The following is a 26973-nucleotide window of genomic DNA, read 5'->3' on the forward strand; positions in this document are numbered from 1 at the left end:
TTACAGTCAAATGCAAGATGTTTTATTCTTTTCATACTCTATGCATGTGAATAGGCTAATCTTATTGGTCATTATCTTATTTTATTTTCGTTATTTTTTTTTTCCTTTTGATCATTGTCTTCCATACAGCACAAACTTATTGAGGTCTTCTTTATGAGAGAAGTTTGCATTTATTTTTGTATTGACACTCTTGCTTCTCCCATTTGATTTTGGGGGTTATTCGGTTTTTCTTTTTTTCACCATGATTTTCTTGTGCAATGAAGACTTGCACTCTTGTATGTGATTTTTTTAAAGCAATGTTACCATACCGATGATTGGATAAATTTGCTTTAATCGTAGAGACAACTCTGTAGCAATTCGTGTAAGGGTATAGTCTGTTTAGATGTATACCAATTAGTTCCGAGCATGCACTACTTTTATGAGCTCAATACCATACCTCATCTTTGTGACACATTTTTTATTAGTTTCAACTCAGAAGAATTTTCTCAAACAATGCACTTTCAGATGTTTTACCTTTGATTTTTGTCTTTCAAGAAAATTTGCCTTCTGTGTGTAGTCCATAAATCAGTATGAGATTGTTCCTCAAAGCTATGCTTTATTTTAAGAATAGCTTTACAAACCACATACATGCACTTTTCATTAAAAGAATGTATATATGTATATCCCATTTGTTTGTACTCAATTTGAAAACATTTTTTTTTTTTTGTAAAAGTATTTAAGCACTATTCACTTGCTCTTCATATTTTAAGTTGAGGCTTTTGGGACCCTAAAAATCTGATCCTTGCTGCTTTACACTCATACATCTGACACCCCTACAGAAGGAAGGAAAAGACACATCACAGAGTATGATGTCACTTAAATAAGGATTACATTTTACTTTTTTTTTCCTTTTCCTTAAATTTTACTGCTATAATGAAGACTATAAGCCATTTCGTAGTTCCTTTCTGCGCATGATCAAAAGATTCTACGCATGATCAGAAGGTCATTTGCACTAAAGTGACATGGTGCTTTAAAATCTAATGAGATAAGCACCAACTTTGATGTCTTGATTATTCATATATTCTTTTGAATTGTCGTTTTCATTTACATCCACAAAAAACAACAATGCTTCCACGAACGACTAGTATTTCACAGTTTGTCAAGTACATTGTGCAACGTGCTAAGATATGCATTCAAAGTAGGAATGTAACAAATACCTTCATTAAGCGTTCATTGGTATGCTATTCTGGTCACCTGGTCTATTCAATTCCTTCATCCTGCTATGTAAGGCAAGCTTACGTAATATCTTGCTTTGAAATCTGCCTATCATGATGAAAGAAATGAAAGGTCATTTGACCAAAATTGCCCATGAAGTAACTACGAACTGGTCTATTCAAATTACAGGTACAAACAAGACAAAGCAGTAATGGATTTTACAAACTTTCTGTTGTCTACTTCTCAGAATCATTTAAACATTACCAACATATTTCTGTACATCAGTGTTCAAGTTAATATCTGTATGAATTCATTTTGATTATGTGTGGAAAAGAGGTTGAAGACCTGCAATGAAAGTATTATGAATTTGCGATTATGGCGTATGATATTATATGTATTATATTTTGACTATATATTTAACTGCCAATAAATCTCAGTTGTATAACATATTGAAATGTATATTTTGTTTTATTTTGTAGAGAAGACAAAAATTGGTTAAAATCTATGAATCTGCACCAGTACTTTACATGGTGATAAGACCAATTGTTTATACCAATCACCACTTCAGTTTTCCTTGAATATTCATACATGTGTCCATTGGCCCGAATTCTGAAGTCGGGTTCAATTTAAACTCTGGTTTAAAGTTGTGGCTGGATGGATAGCCAATAGTGGCATACATGTAAATGGATAGCCAATAGTGGCATAAATAAAAACTATGGATAGCCAATAGTGGCATAAATAAAAATGGATAGCCAATAGTGGCATAAATAAAAACTATGGATAGCCAATAGTGGCATAAATCTCTAACAGTGTAATTTCAATGCATCATCTCATTTTGCTCTCAAATCACTTTTCACTGTTTCGGAAGAATAGATTTATCATTCACGAGTTAAAAAAGACCACAGTAAACATGGGAAACATACAATGTCAGGAAGATTTTGAAATATTTGACTTTCCATAATTTTAGCACAGAGTTAGACCATTCAAGTTAAACCTGATTTCAGAATACAGGGCATAATGTGTTAATAACATTTTTGCCATTGCATTTATCATAAATAGTATACAAATAGTGCATGTTTATGAGTGTGTTATATAGATGCAGTGTATTTGCAATATGCGACAGTATGAGGCGCTTGCGCCAAGAGTTTTTACATGTTGTTGCAAATACTCGAGATACCTGCATTGCCACTAACATCAACAATGCATTATTTGCTTTATAAAATGGGTTGACAGTATAAATTTGTAGTGGAAAGGGAGTTTGAATCCCTAAAAATTTTTGAGGATCGCACAGATGAAGAGGCGATTCTCATAAGTGCACCTCAGTTAGTGCCGCCAGCATGCATTTCCTTTGAAGGAACGTGCATTTCAGATGGTGTCTTGGTGTTTACATACTATGGGGAAAATGAAAAAATGCCAAGCTGGGAGGTTGCGTAGAAAAAAACATAACTTGTGACTTGCATACGCATTCATTATTGGGCAATTCCATAAAATATTACGTCTGACCCCCTATATGTGGGACCTTCATGAAATTTTCTGTCTCTGATTTCTTGTTCTTTTAATAGTCTGCATTGTTCTCAAAGGACCATGACTTGATCAGTTTATGAAGTGAAGTAAGACTTGAGCAAAATGGGGGTCGGACGTACAAAAAGGTTATTTTATGGAATTGCCCTATTGTCTACATTCTTGAACCCATTTAATATTTGTTTTTTTTAACAGGGACCGAAAATACTTGTAATCATTTCTTGTCTCCCTTCAGTGGTCTATATAGACAAGTGGCACTGCTCATGTGTATACAGTTTGGGAATAATAATAATCAAGGCACCCTTAACACAAAGCTTATCAGTTGATCCTATGAGCTTTGTATTATCGTAATGATTCATTCCACATATCAAATATGAAATCCATACATGAGCTTTGATTCCATTTCTCATTCAAAAAAGCAGACACTGGTGCTATGGGTCTAGATTGTACAAAATATCTGAGCATTTTATTCTATAAAAAAGATCCTGAATAATAGGAATAAAATCACACGTCCATAAAATCTTGTCACTATACACCAAGTAAATTCCATCCAATCTTATAACACTTAAAAATAAAATACAGATAAAAATTTCATATGGATCATGTCACAATTTCACTTTAAAACAAATTACTTGTCCTGGAAATCTTCTCACATGCATGTATATCGTAAGACACAATAAATACATGAACTTCACAGTTCCACTTATGTCCATTATTTCACATCATACAGATCATCCTTAAAATTGTCAATACAATTTAAATGGCTATAAAAGTAAAAATTGGAGTATAACTTTACTTAATGGCTGCTATGTAAGTCTACTTAATAACTTTGTAAAAAATGATTTGCAATGATCAAAATCCTAAACATAAATGAACAGAGATCTTAAAATTACATTCCTTCAGTCTATGCATTTTAGTTTTTACCTACATAACATTGACTGTGATTACCAATATTGTTCATGATATTAAGGTGGCCAATGAAAATAAAGTAAACTAAAGGTAAGGAATGAGAAACTTCAGTTTCGTAGAACATAAAACAGGGGTTCAGTATTTGAGATTTAGGTATGAAAGAAACCCACTTTCACAAAGGCATTGCACAGAGATGGCTGCATAGATCCAAACATTAATCTGGCATGAATATTCTGCCCACAATCGAATGTGTGGTCAAAGGTACACAAAATGAGGGTATAGAAGGAGAAACACTTTGCTATGGAAAAGGATCCTGGCTTATACATGAATATTGAAACTCACAAATCATTTTCTACTGATGGATAGAAGAGATAATGAACGCTTAGATTTCTATCAAAACAAATTTTAAAAATCTGCAATTAATTATGTATTTCGGTCAAGTATTGGAAGGTGATTTTGAAATTGGTCGGATTTCTAAAATTTCCCAACTTCCCACAACTTTCTAGACCAGCGTGGTATTTCATAATGCTGTTCATGAAATTACGCACGACTTTCTGCATGACTGAAAAATGTTCTTATGTGCAAGTAAACTACATAGCCAAACAGGGGTGGATCATTTAGCACAAGAAAGTGCCACCAGTCAAGGGTAAAACGTAAATTATGAATAGCTTTATGAAACAGCCTGAGAATTAAAAAATTTCCAATACTCATACTTATGTGTGACTCAATTAACAAAAGTTATGTGACTGAACATGCGTAAGCTGAATTATCAGATTATCAAAAATTAATGTTTTCCACAGGATTTCAGAAGAAATTTACAAATCCCAGAAATTCCCCTAAATTTTTTGTTCCAATATTACCAGTAGTTTTGCCCTGGATTTGTAAGTCAATTCTTTGAAGAATAATAGAAGTTTAATACAGCATAGCTGCATAGTAACAAACATCACACAAACAAAACATTATTGAATATAATAACACATGTGATACTTACTTAATTGAAGTTGAAATAAGAATCACCCCATTAAGTTTTGTTTAAAGCACAAGTCCACCGCAACAAAAATTTGAATAAAAGAGAAAAATCCAACAAGCATAACACTGAAAATTTAATCGAAATCGGATGTTAAATAAGACAGTTGTGACAATTTAAAATTTCTCTTAATTTCACAAAACAGTTATATGCACATCCTGTTAGGTATGCAAATGAGGAGACTGATGAAGTCATCCACTCACTATTTCTTTTGTATTTCATTATATGAAATATTCTAATTTTCTACTTAATGTCAAGTGAAACAATGATTAATTCCTCCTGAACATGTGGAATTGGTGTATTGTTTAATACTGTATGAATTGGTAAAGTTGGACCTTATTGCCAAATTTTTAAAAATGAAATATCGAGTGAGGGACATCATCAACTGTCATGTCACTGAGTTGTGTTTTGTGAAAAATAAGCGAAATTGTAGAATGTTATAACTTTCTTATTCTAAATACGATTTTGATGAAATTTTCAGCGTTATGCTAGTTTGATTTTTCTCTATTTATTCAAATCAACATTTTTCTGGGGTAGACCTGACCTTTAAATTTATGAAGTAGTCGCTTTAGTCTCAGCTCCTTTTAAAATGTTTGACATCTATTCTATTACTATACAAAGTCATTCCAATAAATAGATTAAAGTGACCAAATTCAAGACAACTTCATAGATTTTCTCTTCAAACCATTTTCATTTTCTTAAGTTTATTTTTTTTGTGATATAGATTATGAAGTTTTTTTTCAACCTTCAATTCAGATATTTGTGGACACATGTATAATATGCTTGAGTTAAAAGATTATGTATACTATTATCATTTGGTCGCTTATTGACATTGGAAATCAATATTTTATCCCCCAAACAAAAATGGTTGACAGTTCAAACAATTCCTACTTGCTTTGGATACAGAAAAATATTACAAAATCTCATATTTCCAAATTGCAATGGTAGTTCATCACTGAGATAAAAAAAACAGTATTGCTGACTTCTTGTTTGATCACTTCCCTTAAAAATGTAATTGTTATTGATTTCTAAAACAAACATAAAACTACAGATGGATATGGATCAGTTCTTATCTCTCTTCAGAATTCCTAAGAGTTTCTGAAAGATACCTTTCTTCTTGGGTTCATCAACTTCAAAGTCATGAGGTGTGATGTTGACAGAGAAGTTGCGTCTGTGAGGAACACCAGACTTGTTGGGCGTCTCATCCTCCTCCACCTCCTGGCTCATGAAGACACTGCTGTCTCCTGTCGTGTCTAAGGTGATCCATTGACTGCTACTGTTCAGGCTTTGCGGTTCCGGACTGTCTGGGGAATCCTTGGACGAAACGTCTGGATTAGACTCTCCTGCTTCATCTGTCCTTTCAATGTGTCCGTCATGACCATTTTCCTTCCTATCCTTTGAATGAACCTTCTTATTTGTGATCTTAGTCCTTTTGTCATTTTCCACTTCACCATCCTCCTCCTCCTCCTCTGTGGTATCCACCCCTGATGCGATGACATCACTGGAAGATGAGACACTATCCCCACCTTTCTCCAGGGCCGCGAGAAGTTTGTTCCGTTCCGTCATGAGCCGGTCTAGGTCTGGAGACGTAGACCGAGAGGATGCTTGAGAGTTCTGGCGGGATGCAGAGAGGCTGGTATTGGCACTTTGCCATGGTAACGAGTCATCCTGACTAGACGCTGATGGGCTGTCTCTGATAGGAGTGGGTGGGGCAGAGCCAGGGGGTAAAGGGGGAGGCGTGGCTATCTCAGGGGTTGGTGGTAGTGGAGGTTGAAACCAGCCTCTCACAGGGGTATCTGAATAAAACAAAGCAATAGTCAATATGTGAGTATTGACTTTGTCACAAGCAGTACTGAGTATTTGTGCACACCACTGAAGAAAAACAAATTGAGTCTTGAATTTCTTTAAAAATAATATTCTCATGTCTAAAATTTCTAGACAGAATGAGAGAATTTCTCATTCTCAAACAAAATTCTCTTTGGTTGAAAGTTTTCTAATGTAAAATAATTTCAAATGGTACAAAATGATTTTAAAATGTAACATATCAATATGTCAGTTATGCGAGGAAACAATGTTTGTTTATTTTTGTTTCTAATAGAACATTTGAGAACGAAACTCACCTGGATACTCTGTACTGATATCCATATCCACCGCTTCCTGCTCTATCCTACGTTTCTTCTGACTGCTGCTCTCATGGAAATCCCTGTTCCTGCGCTTGTTTCGAGGCGTCACCATATCATCCTCGTCCACTGCCATAGGTGTGAGGTGTAGCTTGAGGACCTCCTTACGCTGATTGTTCTGCATTGGTATAGAGTTGTACCTCTGCCACTCCTGCAAGTACAAGCAAATGGGACCACTACATATCAATCCTCATAATAACATAATAATAATATAGGGTATTTATATTGCACACATATCCACCTTGTTAGGTGCTCAAGGCGCTCCTATATTACCCGGCTAAGCTAGGCGTTCACAGCGCACACAGCTTCTTAAGGAATTACTTCCTACCGGTTTTCCTAACATGGTTTTTAAGGACAGGACAATGGACCATGTTTTAATATTTGACCCCTAGCTTTTGATGCAGAACTCCAAACCATACAGAATACACCAGCATATAAAAAAAATCTTCACATACCAATACTGAGATGATTTGTAATGCATCAGTACCTCTCCTTTAATAGTAAATCATCTGAATAATAATGATAATAGGCATTTTTATAGCACCATCTATCTAGAAATAATCTATTCCAAGGTTCAGTGTTTATTATTATTATTACCCCGGCTTTAGCTCGAGCTGCCTTTCAGCGCTCAGTGCATTCAAGAAATTAATCCTGTCAGGTAGCCATTCACCCACCTGGGTTGAGTGCAGCGTAATGTGGATAAATTCCTTGCTGAAGGAAATTACGCTATGGCTGGTAATATATGAATATAATCTGAATCAATGCCATTGCATCCTTAAAATGGTGCTTACACATGAAAATTCAGACATTTTCAACTTGAAATACATGCCGTATCAATAATTTTTCATTCATACTACTTTTACCAGATAAATGAAGCAAAGAAGGAAGAATACCAATTAGACAAATAAATGGTGATCTTCATATAATTCATTGTCCTCATATTATGGATACTGCATGCTCCAATGAGAAACTGAACTCAAAGGGAAACAGAGAATGTGGTCTCTTACACAGTTGCAAGTATTCAATTCAAACCTACACTAAAACTGTATTGGTGGGAACAAAATATTACACTTTACATGGGAATGTGGTTAAGTCTGCCTCTTCTTACCCCAAAGCAAAACACTGTACTTTAGATAAGGTAATGTACAAGTCCTGAAACATCAAGCTACAAAACTCAAGATATATCAATGGCAGTACAGATTGAGTTTACTAAAGATTTGTGCAAAACCTTGTACATTTCTCCAAGGCTGCTTCATATGGGCATTTCCACTGCTGCATTACCATACAAAGAACACACAAAATATTTGAAACCAATTATCAAAATTCACTTACATCTGCAATGGATGGGTGAGCATCAACATTGAAACCTGGGTAATCTATTAGCTTGTTGAGGTTGAACCTTGGTTGTGCACTTTCGCCATCCTCACCATCACTAGGGACTTCCCCTTCCTCATCTGGTATTTAAAAAAATAGAACAATACCTCATTGAATGAATGATACAATGACTGTTTCTACAGGCTTAACATTCACAAAATAAATATGAAATCTTAACAAAAACAAAATTTATCAATTTTTTACAGATTAGACTAGTAAATATTCTATTTTGCATTGGAAGCATTCCTAAAGGCTTTCAAAATATTTTGAATAAAATATAATTGTAAAACATTTCCTATGATATGAGCGAATGCCATCCCTGTCCCATGAAAATAGGGCAGTTTTGAAATCACTACACAGACGCTTTCTGTAATGCAAAGATTCTTTTGTCAATAGTTCAATAACAAAGCAGCCTTTGTTGAAAATCAGTGAATCAAAACAGCAGAGTCATCCTGGACTCCGGAAAAAGGACATATTTGCAACATTTTTTCCAGTCTGAATCTTCATACGATCAGCTGTCCCCCGGTCCCCCAGCTGTCCACTGTAAATTGACTTGTATTTTCAAAGCAAATGGGGCGTTGCATATCGAATCCTATGGGACACTAAAAACTGCGCGTGTCTACCACTCTATGGAAATACCATTGGAAATTTCATGTTTTGTTAACATTTTGTCATTCCTGAAAAAAGTTCCCACTTTTATCCGTAGTTCCAATGATATAATGCTGATGATATATTATTTCCATTAAATAATTGACATTTTTGCAAAGATGTTAATTACATTCGCGTTTTGGGGTCAAAAACATCCCTTTCATATAAAAAATAGGATGAAACTCAACGTAAAATCCTACTTTATGTCACCACAAACGATTTCCCGCTCGATCCAATTTCGCTTGATGGTATCTTACAGCTTAGTTCCCATGAGTCATTGTGCAGTTTTCTCTAAGCTTTACGATGATGTTCATTGGTCAAACTTCGCGTTCGCGTTTTAGCTTTAAATAAACATGTGTCAGACCACAAGCCAATGGCAAAAGTTGTCATATTCGGGCCGGGCGCGTACTGTACCTAATATGCATATCACCATAGAGAATGTAACTCTATCATATGAATCACTAGCATGGCGCGGCCGGGCCGGCACGCACTAATACGTACTATTGCATGCTGCGCTGGCCTAGCCTGCAAAATGCAGTGCACTGCAGCGCACCTATAGCTAGGTGCCTAGCCTATGTATGTAGCTGTCGAGCTGAGCTGACTGTTTCTCGAAGCCTGTTAGCAACAGTTTCTTTTCTCCTGTAAGTTCTTCCCTGAATAAGTAGTGAGTATAGCTATGAGTATTCTGTGATTATATGTACATATTTAGGGTTATGTTTTTAATGTTATTCAGTTGTTACATTTATTAATAAGTAAATCAAAAGTTAGACAATAAATTATTATCGGTCTAGATCGCATGTAGATCTAGATCTAGTTATGGTTCTGGTTGAATGCTGCATGCATGCACACAATGCCCTTGTCAGGCTAAATGGGCTATCAAATTCAAGGAATAGATCTAGGAGACATTTGTGGCAGCAACAGTATGATTTTGGGCTAGGCCTAGCCATGTCCACATAAAGTTTGCTGCAGGTTCAGGTTATCGCAGTAAGAGAGCCAGAGTATGATTTTTTGCAGTCTATAAGAGTACTAATGTAGATCTGTTATCTAGTTATTACATTCTATTTTATTATTTCTTTGAATCAGGAATGAAGCTGCACAAAGTCCCGCGAACGGATTATCGCCGTCTTCATGAAGGCGAACAGCTTAACGTTCGAGTGGGGAATGCTGAGAAATGGTCAACTTCTAAGCTGTGGCCTTTTGAAGTCCTTGAAGAGACGGAAGATCAGATAAAAGTACACTGGACAGGGTGGCACACAAAGTATGATCAATGGATCGCAAAAGAAAAAAGTGCAGTGGACAAAGTAATACCATTCTGTGTTGACAGTGAAGAGGAAAACAGCTTCTATCTTCACGTACTGCACCAGACCTACATACAGGTAAACAATTTATTTGGACCTATCAACATAAATGTCCTTAAGGCATAAGCTATCTACAAGTAAAATTTAATTCTCGTGTATACATGTAGTCGGAGTCTGGAAAAAAGCAATCGGGGGGGGGATGGCAGCAATAATTGAGCTGCAGCAAATTTTACAGAATTTAACAGCTAGCTTCTATAAGAAAAGTAGCTCTATAACAAAAATATTGATATCAAAGAAGCTGTGAAAGTAGTAGTCTATACCATCATGTGTATAATAATTAATAGAGAAATATTTTTTTTAAATGTTAGTGTTCCATTTTTTTTTTACTAGTTAACATCATTTTGCTTATAAAAAAAAATAATGCCCTTTGAGTATGATCACTCCTTGACCATCAGATGTCTGTTCACTTTCCATTTCTTTATTTCCCTTTTCTGCCTTATTCTTTTTTAGACCCAGGAGCAGTTAAACATCAGACAAGGCTCAGACAGTGAAGTCACTTTGCGCATTCCTACTCAAAAAGCTTCATTTCATAGATTCATCAAGGAAGGTGGGCTTATCAAGTCTTCGCGTGGATCCCGCTATCACATTGGTGAGCTCACCAAACTTGAACTACTGTTTGGAAAGGATTGGCATACACGTATATGTAACAAAGCAGGTGACCATGCAAAAGTGAACTATGACACCTTCAGCGTATGGCTCCAGGAGTGAAGGCCACTTGTGTCTTACAATATCACATTTAGAAGGAGACAAATTCACAGAGGGTATAATTTGACCATACGGTTTGTGAAAGATTACGGTAACATATTAGACCTTTGAACTGATAAATGTAGACTCATTTGTAGCAGGTATAACTATGCTTTTTCTTTCATCAGTTTTTGTTTCGGTTCTTTTTCTTTGTCTTTTTTCTTCCTTAGTAGCTTCAGTTCATCAAGAGGAATGGTTTCTTCCATTAAATCGAAATTATTTTTACAATACAGTTTTAACAGAATGTACTGATGAAAATGGATTCTTTGATCCTACCATTTCTGAGCACATTGTCAGGCAGATTTTACAGTCTCATTTTATTTCAGACACTGATGTAGACCTTGGTTATTTTGTTCATGAATTACAAAAATGCATCAGGGTAATGTTGAGCAAGTTGAAGTCAAACAGAAGAAAAGGTGGATATGTTGCCCAAAAGTTATTATCAAAGTGGAAAGACTCTTATTTTAATGTTAAATTAGGGTCACAAAAAAGAAAACTTGAACATGAACTGAACAGTGAGAGAAAAAGGAGGAAAATTTGTGAGTCAGAGATTGAGAAAAGCAAAGAAATGATTAAAGGTTTGGAAAGGGATAAAAATAGACTTGTTAAAAAGCTTATCAAAAAGGCCATCAAAATTTCACAAAAAAGTGGACAGCAAAAGAGAAAATACACAAAGTCTTACATGAAGAAGGTAAAGCGTGACCTCAGAGAAACGGGGCAAGCAACTATTTCCTTACTTGAATCTTTAGAAATTGATGTAACAAATATGACATTATGTGAACAGAGTAGAACTAAAATGTAAAACGGAGACAACAATGCAAACACTCTCTATAGATAAGGCACTTTACATGAAAGATGAACTGTGTATCTCTGACAGGAATTATCAAAAACTTTCGAAATGCCTCAGTAACCTTCCCAGTTTGAAAAGAGTGAAACGACAATCAAAGGAAATTGACCAGATGTTCCCTGTTCACACATATGTTGATATGATAGGGGCATGGGAGCCTTTGTCAACAAAACTACAAATTGTTGTCAATCGTATGTCTTGTTCATACAGTGACGAACCAGTTCCTGATCAACTTGGTGTAAAGATTAGTGGTGACGGTACACGGATTGGAAAAAGAATTCATTGTGTAAATATCACATTCAGGGTTATTTATGGACTTCATTTAAGTGAAGAATATATACTGGCCATGGTTCGAAAGCCTGAAAAATACAAATTTCTCTGCAAAATTTTTGAACCTATTGTTGTCAATTTTACAAATTATATTTCAGTTAATGGAAAACTTGTTCAATTGCAATATTTTTGGGGTGCAGATCTCAAGTTCCTAAATGAAGTCATGGGCATTGGAGCATGCAATAGTAAATACAGTTGCTTGTGGTGCAAATGTCCAAGTAATGAACGTTGTATCACAGATAAAAAGTGGTCTATGATTGATAACAAATACGGAGCTCGTACTTGTGAAGAAATTACTGAACACAGTTCTTTACCAAAGGGAAAAAATATGAGCTGCGTTGCACCACCACTTTTACCGTTCATTCCAGTAACCAATGTTGTTCCTGATGTATTGCATCTATTTTTAAGGATTTCAGATCAGTTAGTGGCACAGCTGATTCAGATACTGAGGCACAGGGACAACATTGGAAAAAAAACTCTAAGCATGTTGATCTGTCCAAGTGCCAGAATATGTGTGCTTTTGAAAAATTTGTTAGTGACCTTTCAATTCCATGGGCATTTTACATCAGCAAAGAATCGGTTCAGTAGCAATATCGAGATTTTACAGGCCCAGAACACCATAAGATTCAGACGCATATCGATTTCAACAGCCTTATTCCATGGCACCCTAAATTAGATAATATAAAGTGGCTTTGGAAAGAGTTCAAAGACATTATGGAGCTCCTTCAGACAGATTGTGTTGATATTCTATCACTGGAATCCAGAACAAGGTCATGGGTATCAAAATATGCCACAACACTTCAGGCTAAAGATGTTACTCAGTACATGCAAATCTTTATGAATCATCTTTCAGAGTCTGTATATCTGCATGGTAACCTTACAAACTTTAGCCAGCAGTCGATGGAAAAATTGAATGATAAAATTACTTCTCTTTTCTTTCGGTGTACCAACCATAGAAATACTGAAGCATGTGTACAGGTCATTCAAAAACAAAATAGAATTTCTTTCCTAGGCCAAACATGTAAAGAGTGCCTTACTTATCATGTACATTGCTCAGAATGTGGGCAAGAAGGTCATAATAGGCGTTCATGTCACTTGAAGTCTGATGCTTAAAGGTAGGTAATGGATTCCTTTAGGTGATCCCCGAAAGTACAGCTAAATTTTGTGTGAACATAATGCATTGGTGGCACCGGGGGGAGAAGGGGGGGGGTGTTAGATGCTTTGCCCCCCCTGCCAGAATTGTATGCTTGTTTGTTTTTTATTTTTGTTTTCACTTGCCCATTCTTGCTCCCCCCCCCCCCGATTTTTAACTTCAGGTGCCACCATTGGTTATGTTTTTGAGACTTATGTGTTTGAAATGTTATATAAAATTACTATGAAACTGAATGGAACAATTTGAAGTTCTACCCCACAACCTTGGTATAATTTGTGCAGTCATACAGATAGAAATTATGGAAAGTTATTTTAAATGAACTTGCAATTTTTCAACTCTGGGTGAATGGGTGAATTATGTTTTACAATTTTACATTTATGTTAAAGGACATTAATGTTTATAGAAATGTGTACAGTTGGAAACATTAATTGTGACAATTAAATATTCAGTACCATTTAATATTAATTAACATGGAACTATGAAAATTGCACAAGCTTTTTAGGTATGCAGTGTGCAGTGGCTGTACAGACCTTTCAATACACGTATCATATATGCACCTGCGAATCCTCAATTCTTTTAAGGGGGTGGGAATTATCCATTAAAGTTTACAAGCAAAGAAAAAAAAATTGCCTCAAGAAACTGTTGACAAGCCAAAAAAAAAAGGCAGGGGGGGGAGCGCTTCCAAATTAAGGCATTTTGCGGGGTGCATCTTTCCGCCCCCCCCCCCCCCACCCCGATCTGCACCTGTACATGTATACATTTTTATTAAGCTTCATCTTATAGATTGCATGGAGTACATGAACTACTGATACTTAAAAATGTCCTTTTCTTTTGCTTAAGTATAGCATTTATCTGAAATTCCACTTGGCAATACTATTGTGTTGTGTATGTGATATTCTTAGAAAATACGTTGTTGGTAGTCAGGTGTTCTGGCAGTTTTGCTAGGTCAGGAATAGGAAGTGACATGTATTGCGATTAATTCAGTTTGCCTCCGGAAGAAAAAAATAAGTGTTGTGTATTTAGATGCACAATTGTTCCCATAGTTTCCCTTTGGGAACTATTTCTATGTGTTACATGATCATTAACGGAACTTAAGAATAATTTTGTAATTTTACTAGACCTACATTTAGGCTCTAAAATGAGTGATGTAGGTGCTTTTGTACCTTATTAAAGCATTGCTTAAAATGTTAATAATTTTAGGTGTGTGCCTCTCTCTTTCTGCGTTTGTGTTGTGTGCGAATGTGGGTCTGCGTATGTGTGGAAGTACCGTGACAGAGTGGTCTAAGGCGCCTGACTAGACTCATGAAAGTCTGGGGTTCGATCCCCGGCCACGGCATTTATATGCACGTGAGCAAGGCATTTAATCATCAGTGCTCTTATATCCTACATTCAAATAAATGGAAATGCTATACGCATTCTTGGTAACTATATGTGTGCACTTGTTTAAAAAAAAAGAAAAACAAAAGAGTAAAAAGTGTTTTGAGTGTGTGTGGTTGTCATGTGTGTGCAATTTTGTGAGGTGGAGGTGCTGTGGCCGAGTGGTCTAAGCCTAGGGCGCCTCACTGGACACAAATGAAAGTCCGGGGTTCGATCGCCGGCCACCTCATGATGCAAGGCATTTAATTAACTGTGCTCTTTTATCCTACATTCAAATAATTGGAAATGCTATAAGAATTCTGGGTAACTATGTGTGCACTTGATTAAAAATAAATGATGAAGATGATGTGTTTGTGTGTCTCATAAGCAGGGTTCACTCAATACACAAACCATATATAGGCATAAATAAATGCACACGTATCCACACAACACACACACACCCAAACACACCCCAACACAAATACATTCTTGACCCCTGTTTACGCAAATAGAGCACTCCCACAGAGAGTAGAAAAGACAGCGCAGTGCATGCAGTGCATGCAGTGCAGCAGGCAGGGGCCACAACCGCCGTGCACTAGCGTATAGCCCTAGCCGGGCTGCGCTTGTGCGACTGTGCGTGCGCCGCTGTGCATTGGCACGCGCAAGGGGTCCCAAAGGCGTAAAAGGACTTGATGTGTAAAAAGCATCTGGATACTGATTGCGAAAATATTCTCATGCAATTTCTAACCCTCTAAAAATATGTCTGTGTGTTTATGCCAGCCTCCCTCCGATAGCTTCATCATGATCACCTGAAAAGTGACAGTCTGCCCCCCCCCCATCACTTTCATGTATAGAAAATGTATCGGCACAAAGATGTCATATATAGTGAGATCTGATTTTTTAACCTGTGCATCCACAGTGATCCGGTGGGTGTTTCATAAAATGGTTTGTAAGCTACAAGCGACTTACAAACAACTGGTGATCCTTTCTTAGGAGCTAAATAGTAATCAAATGAAAATTTAGAGCGAATAAGTTACCTCAAGACAGGATCCCAAGTAGGATCAACAGTGAAGTTGCTCATAACTGAAGAACAGCTTTACAAACTACCCACCTGAGACCCGTTGCATAAAACTTTTGCCATAAATAACTCCGGCAATTCTTTTTGCCAGAGTTTTTTAAAGTGTAATTTTCAATGTCATAAGTTTGTTTGCCAGAGTTTTTGTTTATTTGTATGGCAAAAGTTTTATGCAACGGGTACCTGGCATGTAACCTAAACATCTTATACGTCATACCATGCTTCCCACAATATCTCATAAGTGATCTTACCTGTGTCTTTGATGTTATAAACCTTTAGATCTGATTTGTGAACCTGTGCATCCATATAGTGACCCGGTGGGTAACCAAGACGTCTCATACCATAGATATAAGGAGGAAGCTGACTAGATGATATACCTAATGCTTGCCTCAATGCATCACTGTTAGGAAAACAAAGATATGGCTTACAATAAGTACACTTTGCACGCTATCCGAGAGCTTTGTCATTCCTATAAATTCAACTCTACAATGTCATCCACCATTTGGCATGTGAACACTAAAAAAAAGGTACAATGAGATTCTTTTAACCATGGTTTTACCCTTCGTATCTAATTATCATACATATCATAAACACACCAATTAGATCACATTTCGTGTGCAATCCTAGGGCATGATATAGGGTACAATATGCAAACATTTATTCTGACTAGAGTGCTTCCTTACAAGAAGTTGTTTGATGGGTAAAAATGTGTTTAAATCTGTTTATAAGTTTTTAAATTTGTTAATGTCTTTAAAGTTAGAACTATGCACAAATTATTTACTATGTGACATAACATATATTAGGATGCAAAAAGAAAGATTTCCCCAATTGATCTATTATGCATTACTGTTTACCAGATCTTATACAATTTAAACTGGAAGAACAACCAGCAATTCTATTGTAAAAGGTACCTGATGACACCTGGTTTGAATGTTTTGAAGCGGTCTTCTGTCTCTTTGGTTTCACCTTCCTTATGGTAGCGTCTTCCTGAGATGGTATTTGCAGGGGATGATGACATCTGATCCATGAAGAGTTTCTTATTCTGACTGATCCGGACTAGATCACGAGGCTAAAAGGGAGATGGGATATTGATTATCTTTCATTTTCTTTACTTTATATGTTTAAACCTGTTGCGACAACCTGTGCATTCAATTCAATTTCAATTCAAGTTAATTCTAAAATCAATCTGATTTAAAATATGATCAATCTGAATAAAAAACAGAGTATAAAACATTCAGGATAAATTCAAAATAAAATCTATTAAACAGGTTTTATGAAAATTTAATTTCATTACAATCTTGATTTCAAAGACTTTCTATCAAAAATCTTGCTCACCTTGACTACCAATTATAGGAGTAATCAAGAATGAAATATTCAAATATTTGAACTCAAATTTCAGTTACTAAATATTTCAGTTCAGTTTTAGTTGTGACTTTTTAAAATAATTAGTTTCAGCTGTTTTGGAATACCCTTGCATTCTTGCTAAAATAAAGAGGAAAACTGTTTGGAATTTAGCGTCAAAGACATTATTTTCAGAACCATGTGTTAGCACAAAGAGTACTGCATCCATTTCTGTTGGTATAAGTTGATTGTATAATGAACTTATTTGTAGTAAAATCAAGCTTTCATCCTGTATTTGATCTATGCTTTCACTGCTTTCCAGCCATAACCCTCAGCTGTGCACAAGTCAGACCAGTCACAAATAAAACCAGTCTCCGTTGGTGATAAGTTGATTTTGTTAGAAATGATTCAGATAGCTCTTCCCCTTTTATTTAAAGTGATTCTAAGGAATCAAAATGAACTTTATCTGTTATTTGGCATTGATTTTATTCCTTCGTGAATTATCCAGATAAAGATAATTTGTCTACAATGCTAACTTGTGTAAACATAATTACTATTTTGTATATATACATGCATGACTGTGAATATTTTTGACTTACCACTGGGCATTCTCTCAAACTATGTTTCTCATTACCACAGTTGAAACAAGAAGCTTTTGGCCGTCTCCTATCAAAAAAAAATCACAACAAGAATTTTCAATAACAGTGTAATAGTTAAATTATTACAAACGCATAACTGCAATATCTTGTTTGAATTTGAAATAAAACAATGTATCACTTCTTATAAGTTATTTTCCTGAATCAGTAGAATTAGAAGCAAATTCACTGTTTAAATTGCATTACTTAATGGATAAAGGAATCTACAAATATCATCAATCGAAACACAACTCATAGTTCAACATCTAAGAGAGAGAGAGATGAATAAATTTATGAGGCTGCTGAAGAGATTTTCTTAAGCATAAATAAAATGGAACAATCATTCACCCTTTTGATGGTGCACTTGGTTTGTCATCTACAGGTAAGGCTTCTCGGAAGATGATCGGATAGCTGGGATGAACAATGGATTCAGGAAATAAAGTAAAACTAAACAGAAAGGAATGCACAAGCCAACCTGGGTCCTGTTACACAAAGCTTTGCCACTGATGGTACAATTGATTTTTATGATTGATTATACATCATAGACAATGCTATCAATCACAAAACTTGGTCTACAATCGATTGCTAAGCATTGTGTTACAGGGCCCTGGTTTGGGTAGAGTGTAAAATAATGAATATTTCTTTGTCATGCAAGCACAGGGCAAAGGAATAAACACTATAATGTGAATATAAATAGGAGTGGGCTATACAAGGGTCAAAAATACTTTTTTTAATCATTTTAATATGGCAACAGTTTTTATTTGTTCCTTGTAATGTATGTCAACATGAAAAGGACTGCCAAATAAGTAGTGACTAAAAATGTGATTGGGGGGGGGTTGGCCCAGCAGGCCAGCACACTTTTTTCTTGAACCTGAGACAAAAACCATTTTCATTACATGTTGAGATAAGCTAAAAGGAATACAAATAAACTGTTGCCACAGTTAAAAAAAAATCACCCATTTATAGCCCACTCCTACTGTAAAACCATTACCCAGTTGGCCAGACTCTACTAGTTAGAATCACATCATGTTACAGGGGTCATCGCAACATTTAATGGATCGTATGGTCTAAGTGGTTAGAACATTGGATTCATGATCATTAGGTTGTGTGTTCAAATCCCTGCTCTGTCATTGTTTCCACTTTGATAAAAAGACCAGAGAGTAATTCTGCCGTCTACCAGGTAAGCCACTATATGCCTGATTAACTTAGACGTAAAATGTCTCTATGTAATTGATTATATAACAGCTTGGCATTATACCAGCAAAAAGCAGTCAGTTTCCGGCTACTTTATTGTTGGCCACCAGGCTGCCTCATTTCAGATGTAAAGCATTTTCATTCAATCAAAATTAAACAATCAAACCAAGACATTTCATCTACTTGATTCGATCAATTATTTTATTACTTATACTTATTTGTTTGCTCTTGTTATCTCCTGTTTCCCTTTGTTTGACTTTATTTTCTGTTCCTTGTTATGTACAGTATGCTTTGGGAATTGCAAGTCAAAAAACATCCATAATGACTCTATTTCAAAGCACTATTTTAGATTTTGTGTTACCAACATATTTGCATCTCTAAAACATCAAAATACTTTTATAAACAATTCATTACAGAACAATACTTAAAAAAGCACTTAGTCTAAGGATACAGAGGTATCTCCCATCCTTCGGTCATCTCGACATTACCATCCACAAGAGGGCGCCCTAACGTGTCGAGGCAAAATAAGAGGTAGTATTGCACATTGCCAGTGACAGTGAAGGCTTGCTGGTTATCAGGGTCAGGGTTCTCACCCAGCACCATGGAGGAGCACTACGAGATAGACAAAAGGAGAGAAAAAAAAAAGAAGTGAAATAAGGAGAGAGGGATTGTAAAAGAAGTGGAGGAGAAAAGGGGTGAGGGGGAGAAGTAAGAAATGGAGAGGGGGTGAGAGAGAATGGGAGAAAGAAGGTGAGAAGGTGGAAAAAGAAAGCCAGAAAGAGACAGAGAATACCAATTACATCATTTCCATGTACTGGTATTTCAAACAATATCAATGCAATTTCAAATTAAATTACTTGAATATTAGCATAATATTCAAAATGATACCAAACATTAATATATTCAGCAAAGATGAAATTTTGTGTTCTGAGTGGACCTTTTCTTAGACTTTTTCTACATAACTTGTGTTGAGAAAAATTACATATCTTGTTCATTCGTACTCTAAATCACCTAAAACAAATCAAAACGACAGTGTGTAGATTTTTGCTTTCTAATTCTATTAACATATTGTTGGTGTTATTATATGGTGTGAATTTAAAAGTGAAAATGAACAATGTTTCACAAACAAGTATTTATTTACCTGAGGTAGAGGTCGGCTGTATTCATATTTCTTTCCCATTGGTTGTGCTTGTTGACCAAAATACTCTGAGCATACATGCTCAAAATATTTCTCAATTTCTTGTCTGTATTTGCTGTTTAAAATATGAAAATTTAAACATGTGCATTTCTGAATTTCTGCTCTACAATACCATATATACCGTTACCTTGCTCATTACTTTGTCATCAATATAGCATTCATATAAAACAAGAATGATCATAAACATATTCAAATTATATTCATGACATTGTAAATTAATACCACCATTATCATTTGAAGGCATATGAATAGATTAGTTGTCCTTTATCATTTCAATCGTCATTGCTAAATTTGTCATGATTGTTCATGGTCAGCCATCATCTTCATTATCATCGCCAACACCACCAACATCATCACTACCTTCATCACCAATATTGAACATCATCATCAGCAGCATTTCCTCATCACCATCATCCTTATCATTCACCATCATGAAAACCACCACCATTACCATCCTCCTCCTCCTCCTCATCATCACAATCATCATCGCAATAATCTTCATCTCCACATACGCATCAAGATCAATATCGTCATCAATAAATACAAATTTCCACCACCACCACCATTATTCCTTACACAATCTATAAAGAAATTACAATCTTTAGTTATGGTATCGAATGACATATATAGCGAAAGATTCTCACCAGACTTTGTCATGATTCATATAAATCACTTGTGCAATAGGACCATCCTGGGTTCCCTCTGATACCTTGTAACCCCTGGACAAAAAAAAATACATCATATATTTTCAGAGTCTCTTTCAACACATCCATGATCACAACACTATATTTGACCTAGGAGCATAACACAAAAGGTTAATATTTACAAGTGACTTTTTGAACATGTATACTTTGCCATAGATTTACTAATTGCACATTTCATTTTATCTTTTACACTACACGGCACTGGTTTGTCATCAGTTGGCGTTCCTATTCATTGGTTTCAGTGTTCAACCTTGATTTTGCACTCATGAACACTTACATTTTTATATCAAATATTTTGAGAATTCCCTTTGATTTCTCTCTTCTGTCCATTCTTTATGAAAAAAATAAACAATAGTTATGAGAACCGAACCATAGCAAAGTCACCACATTATAAAACTTTTATAAATACAAAAATTACACTCATACCCAATTAAGCCTTTATCTTCACACATGGCAAACATTTAAATACTGGCTTTAAATAAGAAAATATTAATAAAGGCAATTCATTTCTTTATATTTTTTGAAGTGAGGAAATGTTACTCATGGGCTACTTACTTTGACTGTATGCATATTTTTAGTTGAGCTTGAAGTTTCTGATGTGAATTGGTGTTAAGAAAAAATAAATTCCATAAAAAGATTAAACAGACAGGTTAAAAGTACGACATGGCACCTATTAATCTGTTCTTAGCAAGTTAGCTTTATCGCCCTATGAATCAAATTTGATGCATTGACATTGTGTGGAAAAGGGGCAAGGCCAACTGAGGCAGCCTAACTTGGCCAAGCAGAAAGTAGATTTGAAAAAAATAGAATGAAAAGAGAAAACTCAAATTAGCAGAACACTGAAAATTTCGTCTAAAATCGGATAGAGAAAAGTGCCCAAATACTGACGGTTCAAAATATGAGACAAAAACGACTTCAACTCCCTCCACACAACTATAGGGACCCACACTGGCGGGGGACTTGCATGTGATACATAAACTTATGTCTGGTGACCACTACATATCGACCACCTCTTTTGAAACCGACCACTTTCTTACCTTGGTTTCCTAGGCGTATAATTTAAGTACGCATTGCATGTGCAATGCGCGACCTGATAAAACGAGACTCACTTGATCAAGCAAAATGAGGAAACAGGTAAGAAATTTATGGAATTATTAAAATATACGGTTATTATGTTGTTATTTTCGATGAACTTTAATACATGTAAATCCGCAATCGAGGCGTTTAGAACACATTTCTGTCCATTTTTCGTCGCAGAATGTTCTGGAGCCGACAGAATATCAGAAATTAATGATGACATCATACTGCTGTCTGTATGTCGCCAGCTACGCTCATATGCCGTATATTTTATACACGTTATGAGGCGTCTCAAGGAAGATAGATGATGATGATGATAATGATATCTGATGATGATAAATATAATTGATGATAATAAAGATCGATGATATTAATCGAACATTTAAAACTTAAATAAGAGAATAGAGAAAAGTTTGATTGTATTAGAGAAAGGAATTTGGGTGACGAATGTGTCGAAAACAGGATGTCGAATGTGCCGAGATAAGGGTGACGAATGTCACAGCTGTTCACAGAATAAAATATTTTAATTAGATGATATTTACAAAAGACTTCTCTCAGAATATTTATCATTTATCAATGTTTTTCTTTTTGTGTAGGCAAACCCCAGCATTTCCGACAAAGGAATTTTCCTTGAGAAAACTTTGAGAGCTCTAGCCTTTCTCAAGAAATGGATCTCCGTAAGGAGGGCAGCGCTCAAGTATGGAATCCCCAAGACAACATTACTTGACAGATTACGGGGAAGAACCAAATCAAGCATGGATCTTGGAAGGGGTTCTATTTTGACCCAGGAGGACGAGAGGGCTCTAGTTGAGCATCAGCACAAGCTCTCATCATATGGCTATGGTCTGACTAAAACCAAGGTAATTTATTAGTTTTGTGTTATTTCAATCATATGTTAAACAATGATTTTATAAAATATATGCGATGTATGAATAAATTGAAATAAAAATGAATGCATTATTCTTATGCTTTGCAATTTTTGCTTATTTTTTCTACAGGTTATTCATCTAGCGACCAATATGGCAAATGAACTTGGAAGAAGAGAGGGAAAGGCCAAGGGAAGACTTTTATCAGACACTTGGTACCATCTCTTTAGGCAAAGATGGCCAGATCTTTGTCTTGTGGCACCCAGCAAGCTTCAGATGAGTCAGGCAAAAGCAACAACAGAAGCTGTTCTTTCAAAATACTTTGAGGAACTCCATCAGGTCATGGACAAGTATGATCTCCGAGACAAGCCATACCACATCTACAATGTTGAAGAAACCAACATCAATGCGGAGCATAAGCCGCGGGAGGTTGTTTGTGCAGATCAAGGATCCAGAACGAATGCAGTAACATCACATTGACACCACAGTCCTGGTTTGTGGTAACACAGCTGGTATGGCTCTTCCTCCATACTATGTCTTCAAATGCAAGGGGATGATGCAAGAGTTGATGGATGGTGCACTACCTGGGTCCAAGATGACACAGAGACAGGTTGGGTGCACTTTGTGTCATCCCTGCCTCCAAGAGAAGATGGTGAACATGTCTTGCTCACGTATGATGGCAACACCTCCAATATCAGCACCACGGTCATTGACTTCGCCAGGGCAAACCAAGTCATTCTCTTTGTGCTGCCAGCATACACATCATACATCACTCAACCCCTTGACGTCGCCTGTTTTTCTGCAATGAAATCAGCATATAATCAAGAGTGTGCCCTGTACATGCAGAAGAACCCCGGACAGGTGATAACGAGATATGAAATCACTCGAGCTCTCAAGGAAGAGAATCTTAAGTCAGCATTCCGGAAAACAAGGATCTTTCCACTTGACCCGAATGCAGTTAAGATTGGTGAAGTGTCGAAGACGAGCACACTCGTGACACCGAAGTCATCCACTACCTCTTCAGGAGAAAAACATCAGATTGGTCCTATGGGTGACATGGGCGAAGCCCAAGGATGGACGAACCAGGCACCCAGTGAAGCAGATTTGTTCCTGTCATCAAGAACACCTTCTCCTCCTGAAGTGACAGAGAAGAAAAGAGCAGTCTCCAAGAAATACTACAGGGCTTCAGGAGTTAGCAAAACAGAAAACAACATCTTTCTCAAGCTAATCAGGGCAGAGGAGGAGAGGAGCACAGCAAAGCTGTCTAAAGGGAAGGAGAAGAAAGCTAACAGTCAGGCAGGGCCATCATCAATCATCAGCAGCAGGTAGGCCCCTCTTCGTTAATCTACCGACCAGCTACGATACAGATGATGTAGATGAAAATCTATGCTGTGTGTCCAGGAGAAAGGGGAGAAACACCCCCTAACCCTCCTCAAGACCACGTCGAGATCTTCTCGACAGCAAGGGTCGCACACACTGGGTCCATCAAAAGTACTGCACGGGGTCAAGCAAGGCAGAAATTTTGAAAAGACGAAGTATATATGTGACCTTGCCATTGAAAAAGGGAAAAAGAAAAATAAATTCAACAAATATATCTACATCAGATAAAAGTTGAATTTCAAAATTGTGTTCAGTAATCATTCATTAAGTTTGAAAGCTATGTGACAGAGATAATTGGAATGTGGTTTGAGGATTTGTAAATGGCTTGAGAGCACTTTTATGAATGTGGAATAATACATTAGACTATTCAGTTGTTGAATGTTCATGTATATAAACAGAGAAAATGGGAGAGCGTAAAGGCAGTGAAAATTTTAAGAAAAAATACAGTTACAGCAAAGTAGTGACTAGTTAGCCCCTGTGTAAGCATGAGTGTGTGTGAGTGGAGGTGGTTGATTTGATGCATGTGTTTATCTGAGTAAATGTGCAAAAAATTATTAGTAGATCAATTGATTTTTTTTTAAAAGGAGCGTGAATGACTGAATTTAATACGATCACATTAATAACATGATTATGTGATAATAATAAAAAATATTTAAAAAATAATTATAATGATAATATTATTAATGACAATACTAAAGAAAAAATAATGGGCATGATAACAATAATGACACAGATGATATATAAAATAAATGTGTTTTCAAAAATGACAAACTAATAATAAAAATAATGATAATGATAATGAAAATAATAACATTAAGAACAATAGAAAAAAAAGAAGCAGAAAAAAATAAAGGAGACATAGAAGAATAATAAAAAGACAAAAAAAGAAGAAAAAAGATGACAAAAAATAAGAAGAGAAAGAAGAAGAAAAGAAAATGAAGAAAGTGGAAAAGAAAAGAAGTAGGAAGTGAAGAAAAAGAAAAAAAGAAGCTTAGAACAAGAATAAGAATGAAAAAAGAACCATATTCACTATGCGTGCATAATCAATAGAGGGCGGGTGGTCGGTTCATAAAAGGGTTAAAATAGGGCAACGAAGAAACAAGCTGTTCGTACGTCGTGGTGTTCCATACTGGTAGGGATCGAACCAATGTTGAAGTTGGATGACATGAATCTACAGAATTTTTTCCTCTAAATAGGTGATTTTTAGGTAAATCTGATATGACAAACGTTAAATCTATCGGAAATAAATCTGCAATGCAATGGCCACTGCAGGGTTTCCCCACGGCAGGAAATTTGACACCCTTCTAATTCATCCCAAACATCGGACATATCGGCCGATTGAATTGAAAATATGTGCTGTTGTTGGCGTGCGCGCGCTAGAATTTCAGAATGAAGTCACTCATTCAATGAACAATTATGAAGTCGCACGCACCTGATTTTTTATTTCTTAAGTTTAGTGGGAACTGGGAACTCTCCCCTCCAGCCCCCCCCCCCCTGGTGTAAAGAGTGCAGATACAGGTGAGAGTACAGGTGAGAGCGCCCGAACTGCTGGAAATGACGCGAGTGACATGAAAGAAAAGACTCGGACTGAGTCAGAGACAGAGACAGACATAGTCAAGACACACGCTGAAATCAAACACAAAGGATATTTTCTTGCTTCAGTCTCGTTAATTCCTCCTCCAGATCAGCCTTTTCTGTTTCCCATGGATGCTTCTTAGTAGACTCCTTGCATTCGGTTGTCCTGGCTGTCGAAGAAAACTCCTCAAAGAGGTTCAAATCGCCAAAGACGTCGTCCTCTGATGAACCCGTGGGCGCCGCCATCTTTCTCAAATGAGCGCATGCGTAAACTGTATCTGGGATTTCCCCGTACCATTTCCCTTTCTGACGTTAATAATGCGTGCGTGAATGAGCTAATGGGAAAAGAAACAAGGATTGCGAAGGAAGGAAGGGAGATGGAAAGAAAGAAAAAAGAAAGAAATAAAGAAAGAAAGAAAGAAAACTGGGAGCTTTCTCGTGCGCACCCATCAAGCTGCAAGCAAACAATAAAGAAATATAAAACTTATATATACTCGATTCATCGACTTTCGGACTGTATAATTTATGAGTATATGATTCTCCATCTCGTTAATTACACCACCACCGTGGATCGACCATCAACACTTACGGACACTAATTTCTTTTTCGTTGCATTGTCGGAAGAGCCCTATAAAACAATGCCTTCAGTGTTATGAAGTACAAGTACTGTATACTTGTTTCAAAAGTTGGGAACATGTCAGTTGCTCTTGAAAAGGACTTAAGTTCCGCGGCCCCACTGCTAATTTCGTAAAAGGCGAGGGTTAGAGACTTAGAGTTATAATGATTGGGTTTTTTTAATTCAAATTCGTGAAGATAAGGAGCCTTTGGTTTGGTTTTAACTACCGTATAAAAATCAAAACAAATACATTGTACAGGACATAAGATTGAATATATAAACACTTAAAAAAGATGTGGATGGATCACTTTATTTATAGCCATTGGTTTAATGGCTCTGTTCTTCCTATATAAACCCCTCAAAAAAAGTTCCGCAACTCAAGTTTAAGTGCTAATAAATTTCTTAGTGTGCCATCATCATATGTAAAAGTGGTATCATTGGAAAGTATGATTATTCTTCTTTACGATCATGTGTCATTTGCAATGCTAGTGTTATCATGAAAAACACAGACATGATAAATATGCAGCAATGTAAGAAATGAAATGTTGCAAAAATTCGTTGCCATGTCATGTTTGAGTTCTGCAACTCAAACTGCAAGTTTGAGTGCTAATAAATTTCTTAATGTGCCATCATCATGTGTAAAAGTAATATCTTTAGAAAGTATGATTATT

At 36.2% G+C, this 26973-nt stretch overlaps 1 protein-coding gene across 1 annotated transcript; it reads right to left on the minus strand.

Moving 5' to 3' along the window:
* Positions 1-5112: 5112 nt before the first annotated feature.
* Positions 5113-25957, minus strand: LOC121408930 (zinc finger CCHC domain-containing protein 8-like). The gene is made up of 12 exons (XM_041600651.1): positions 25761-25957; positions 21344-21386; positions 20729-20803; positions 20028-20139; positions 19338-19498; positions 18041-18103; positions 17657-17723; positions 16628-16785; positions 15968-16116; positions 8164-8285; positions 6772-6982; positions 5113-6447 (listed from the first exon to the last, which is right to left on the minus strand). Exons 1-12 carry the CDS (start codon positions 25930-25932, stop codon positions 5714-5716), a joined length of 2067 nt encoding a protein of 688 aa, XP_041456585.1. The 5' UTR covers positions 25933-25957; the 3' UTR covers positions 5113-5713.
* Between the last annotated feature and the right edge of the window lie 1016 nt (positions 25958-26973).

The sequence above is a fragment of the Lytechinus variegatus genome, chromosome 2 (assembly GCF_018143015.1).
Source record: "Lytechinus variegatus isolate NC3 chromosome 2, Lvar_3.0, whole genome shotgun sequence".
NCBI classification, from domain to species: domain Eukaryota; kingdom Metazoa; phylum Echinodermata; class Echinoidea; order Temnopleuroida; family Toxopneustidae; genus Lytechinus; species Lytechinus variegatus.

Bases quoted from the DNA above. Each gene is read 5' to 3' on its own strand.
- LOC121408930 (XM_041600651.1), bottom strand. From the start codon at position 25,932: ATGGCGGCGCCCACGGGTTCATCAGAGGACGACGTCTTTGGCGATTTG. The intron at 21,387-25,760 runs ATATCCTTTGTG...ACACCAATTCAC, and splicing joins AACGAGACTGAAGCAAGAAA to ATCAGAAACTTCAAGCTCAA. The intron at 17,724-18,040 runs GTGAATGATTGT...TTTTTTTGATAG, and splicing joins CCAAGTGCACCATCAAAAGG to GAGACGGCCAAAAGCTTCTT.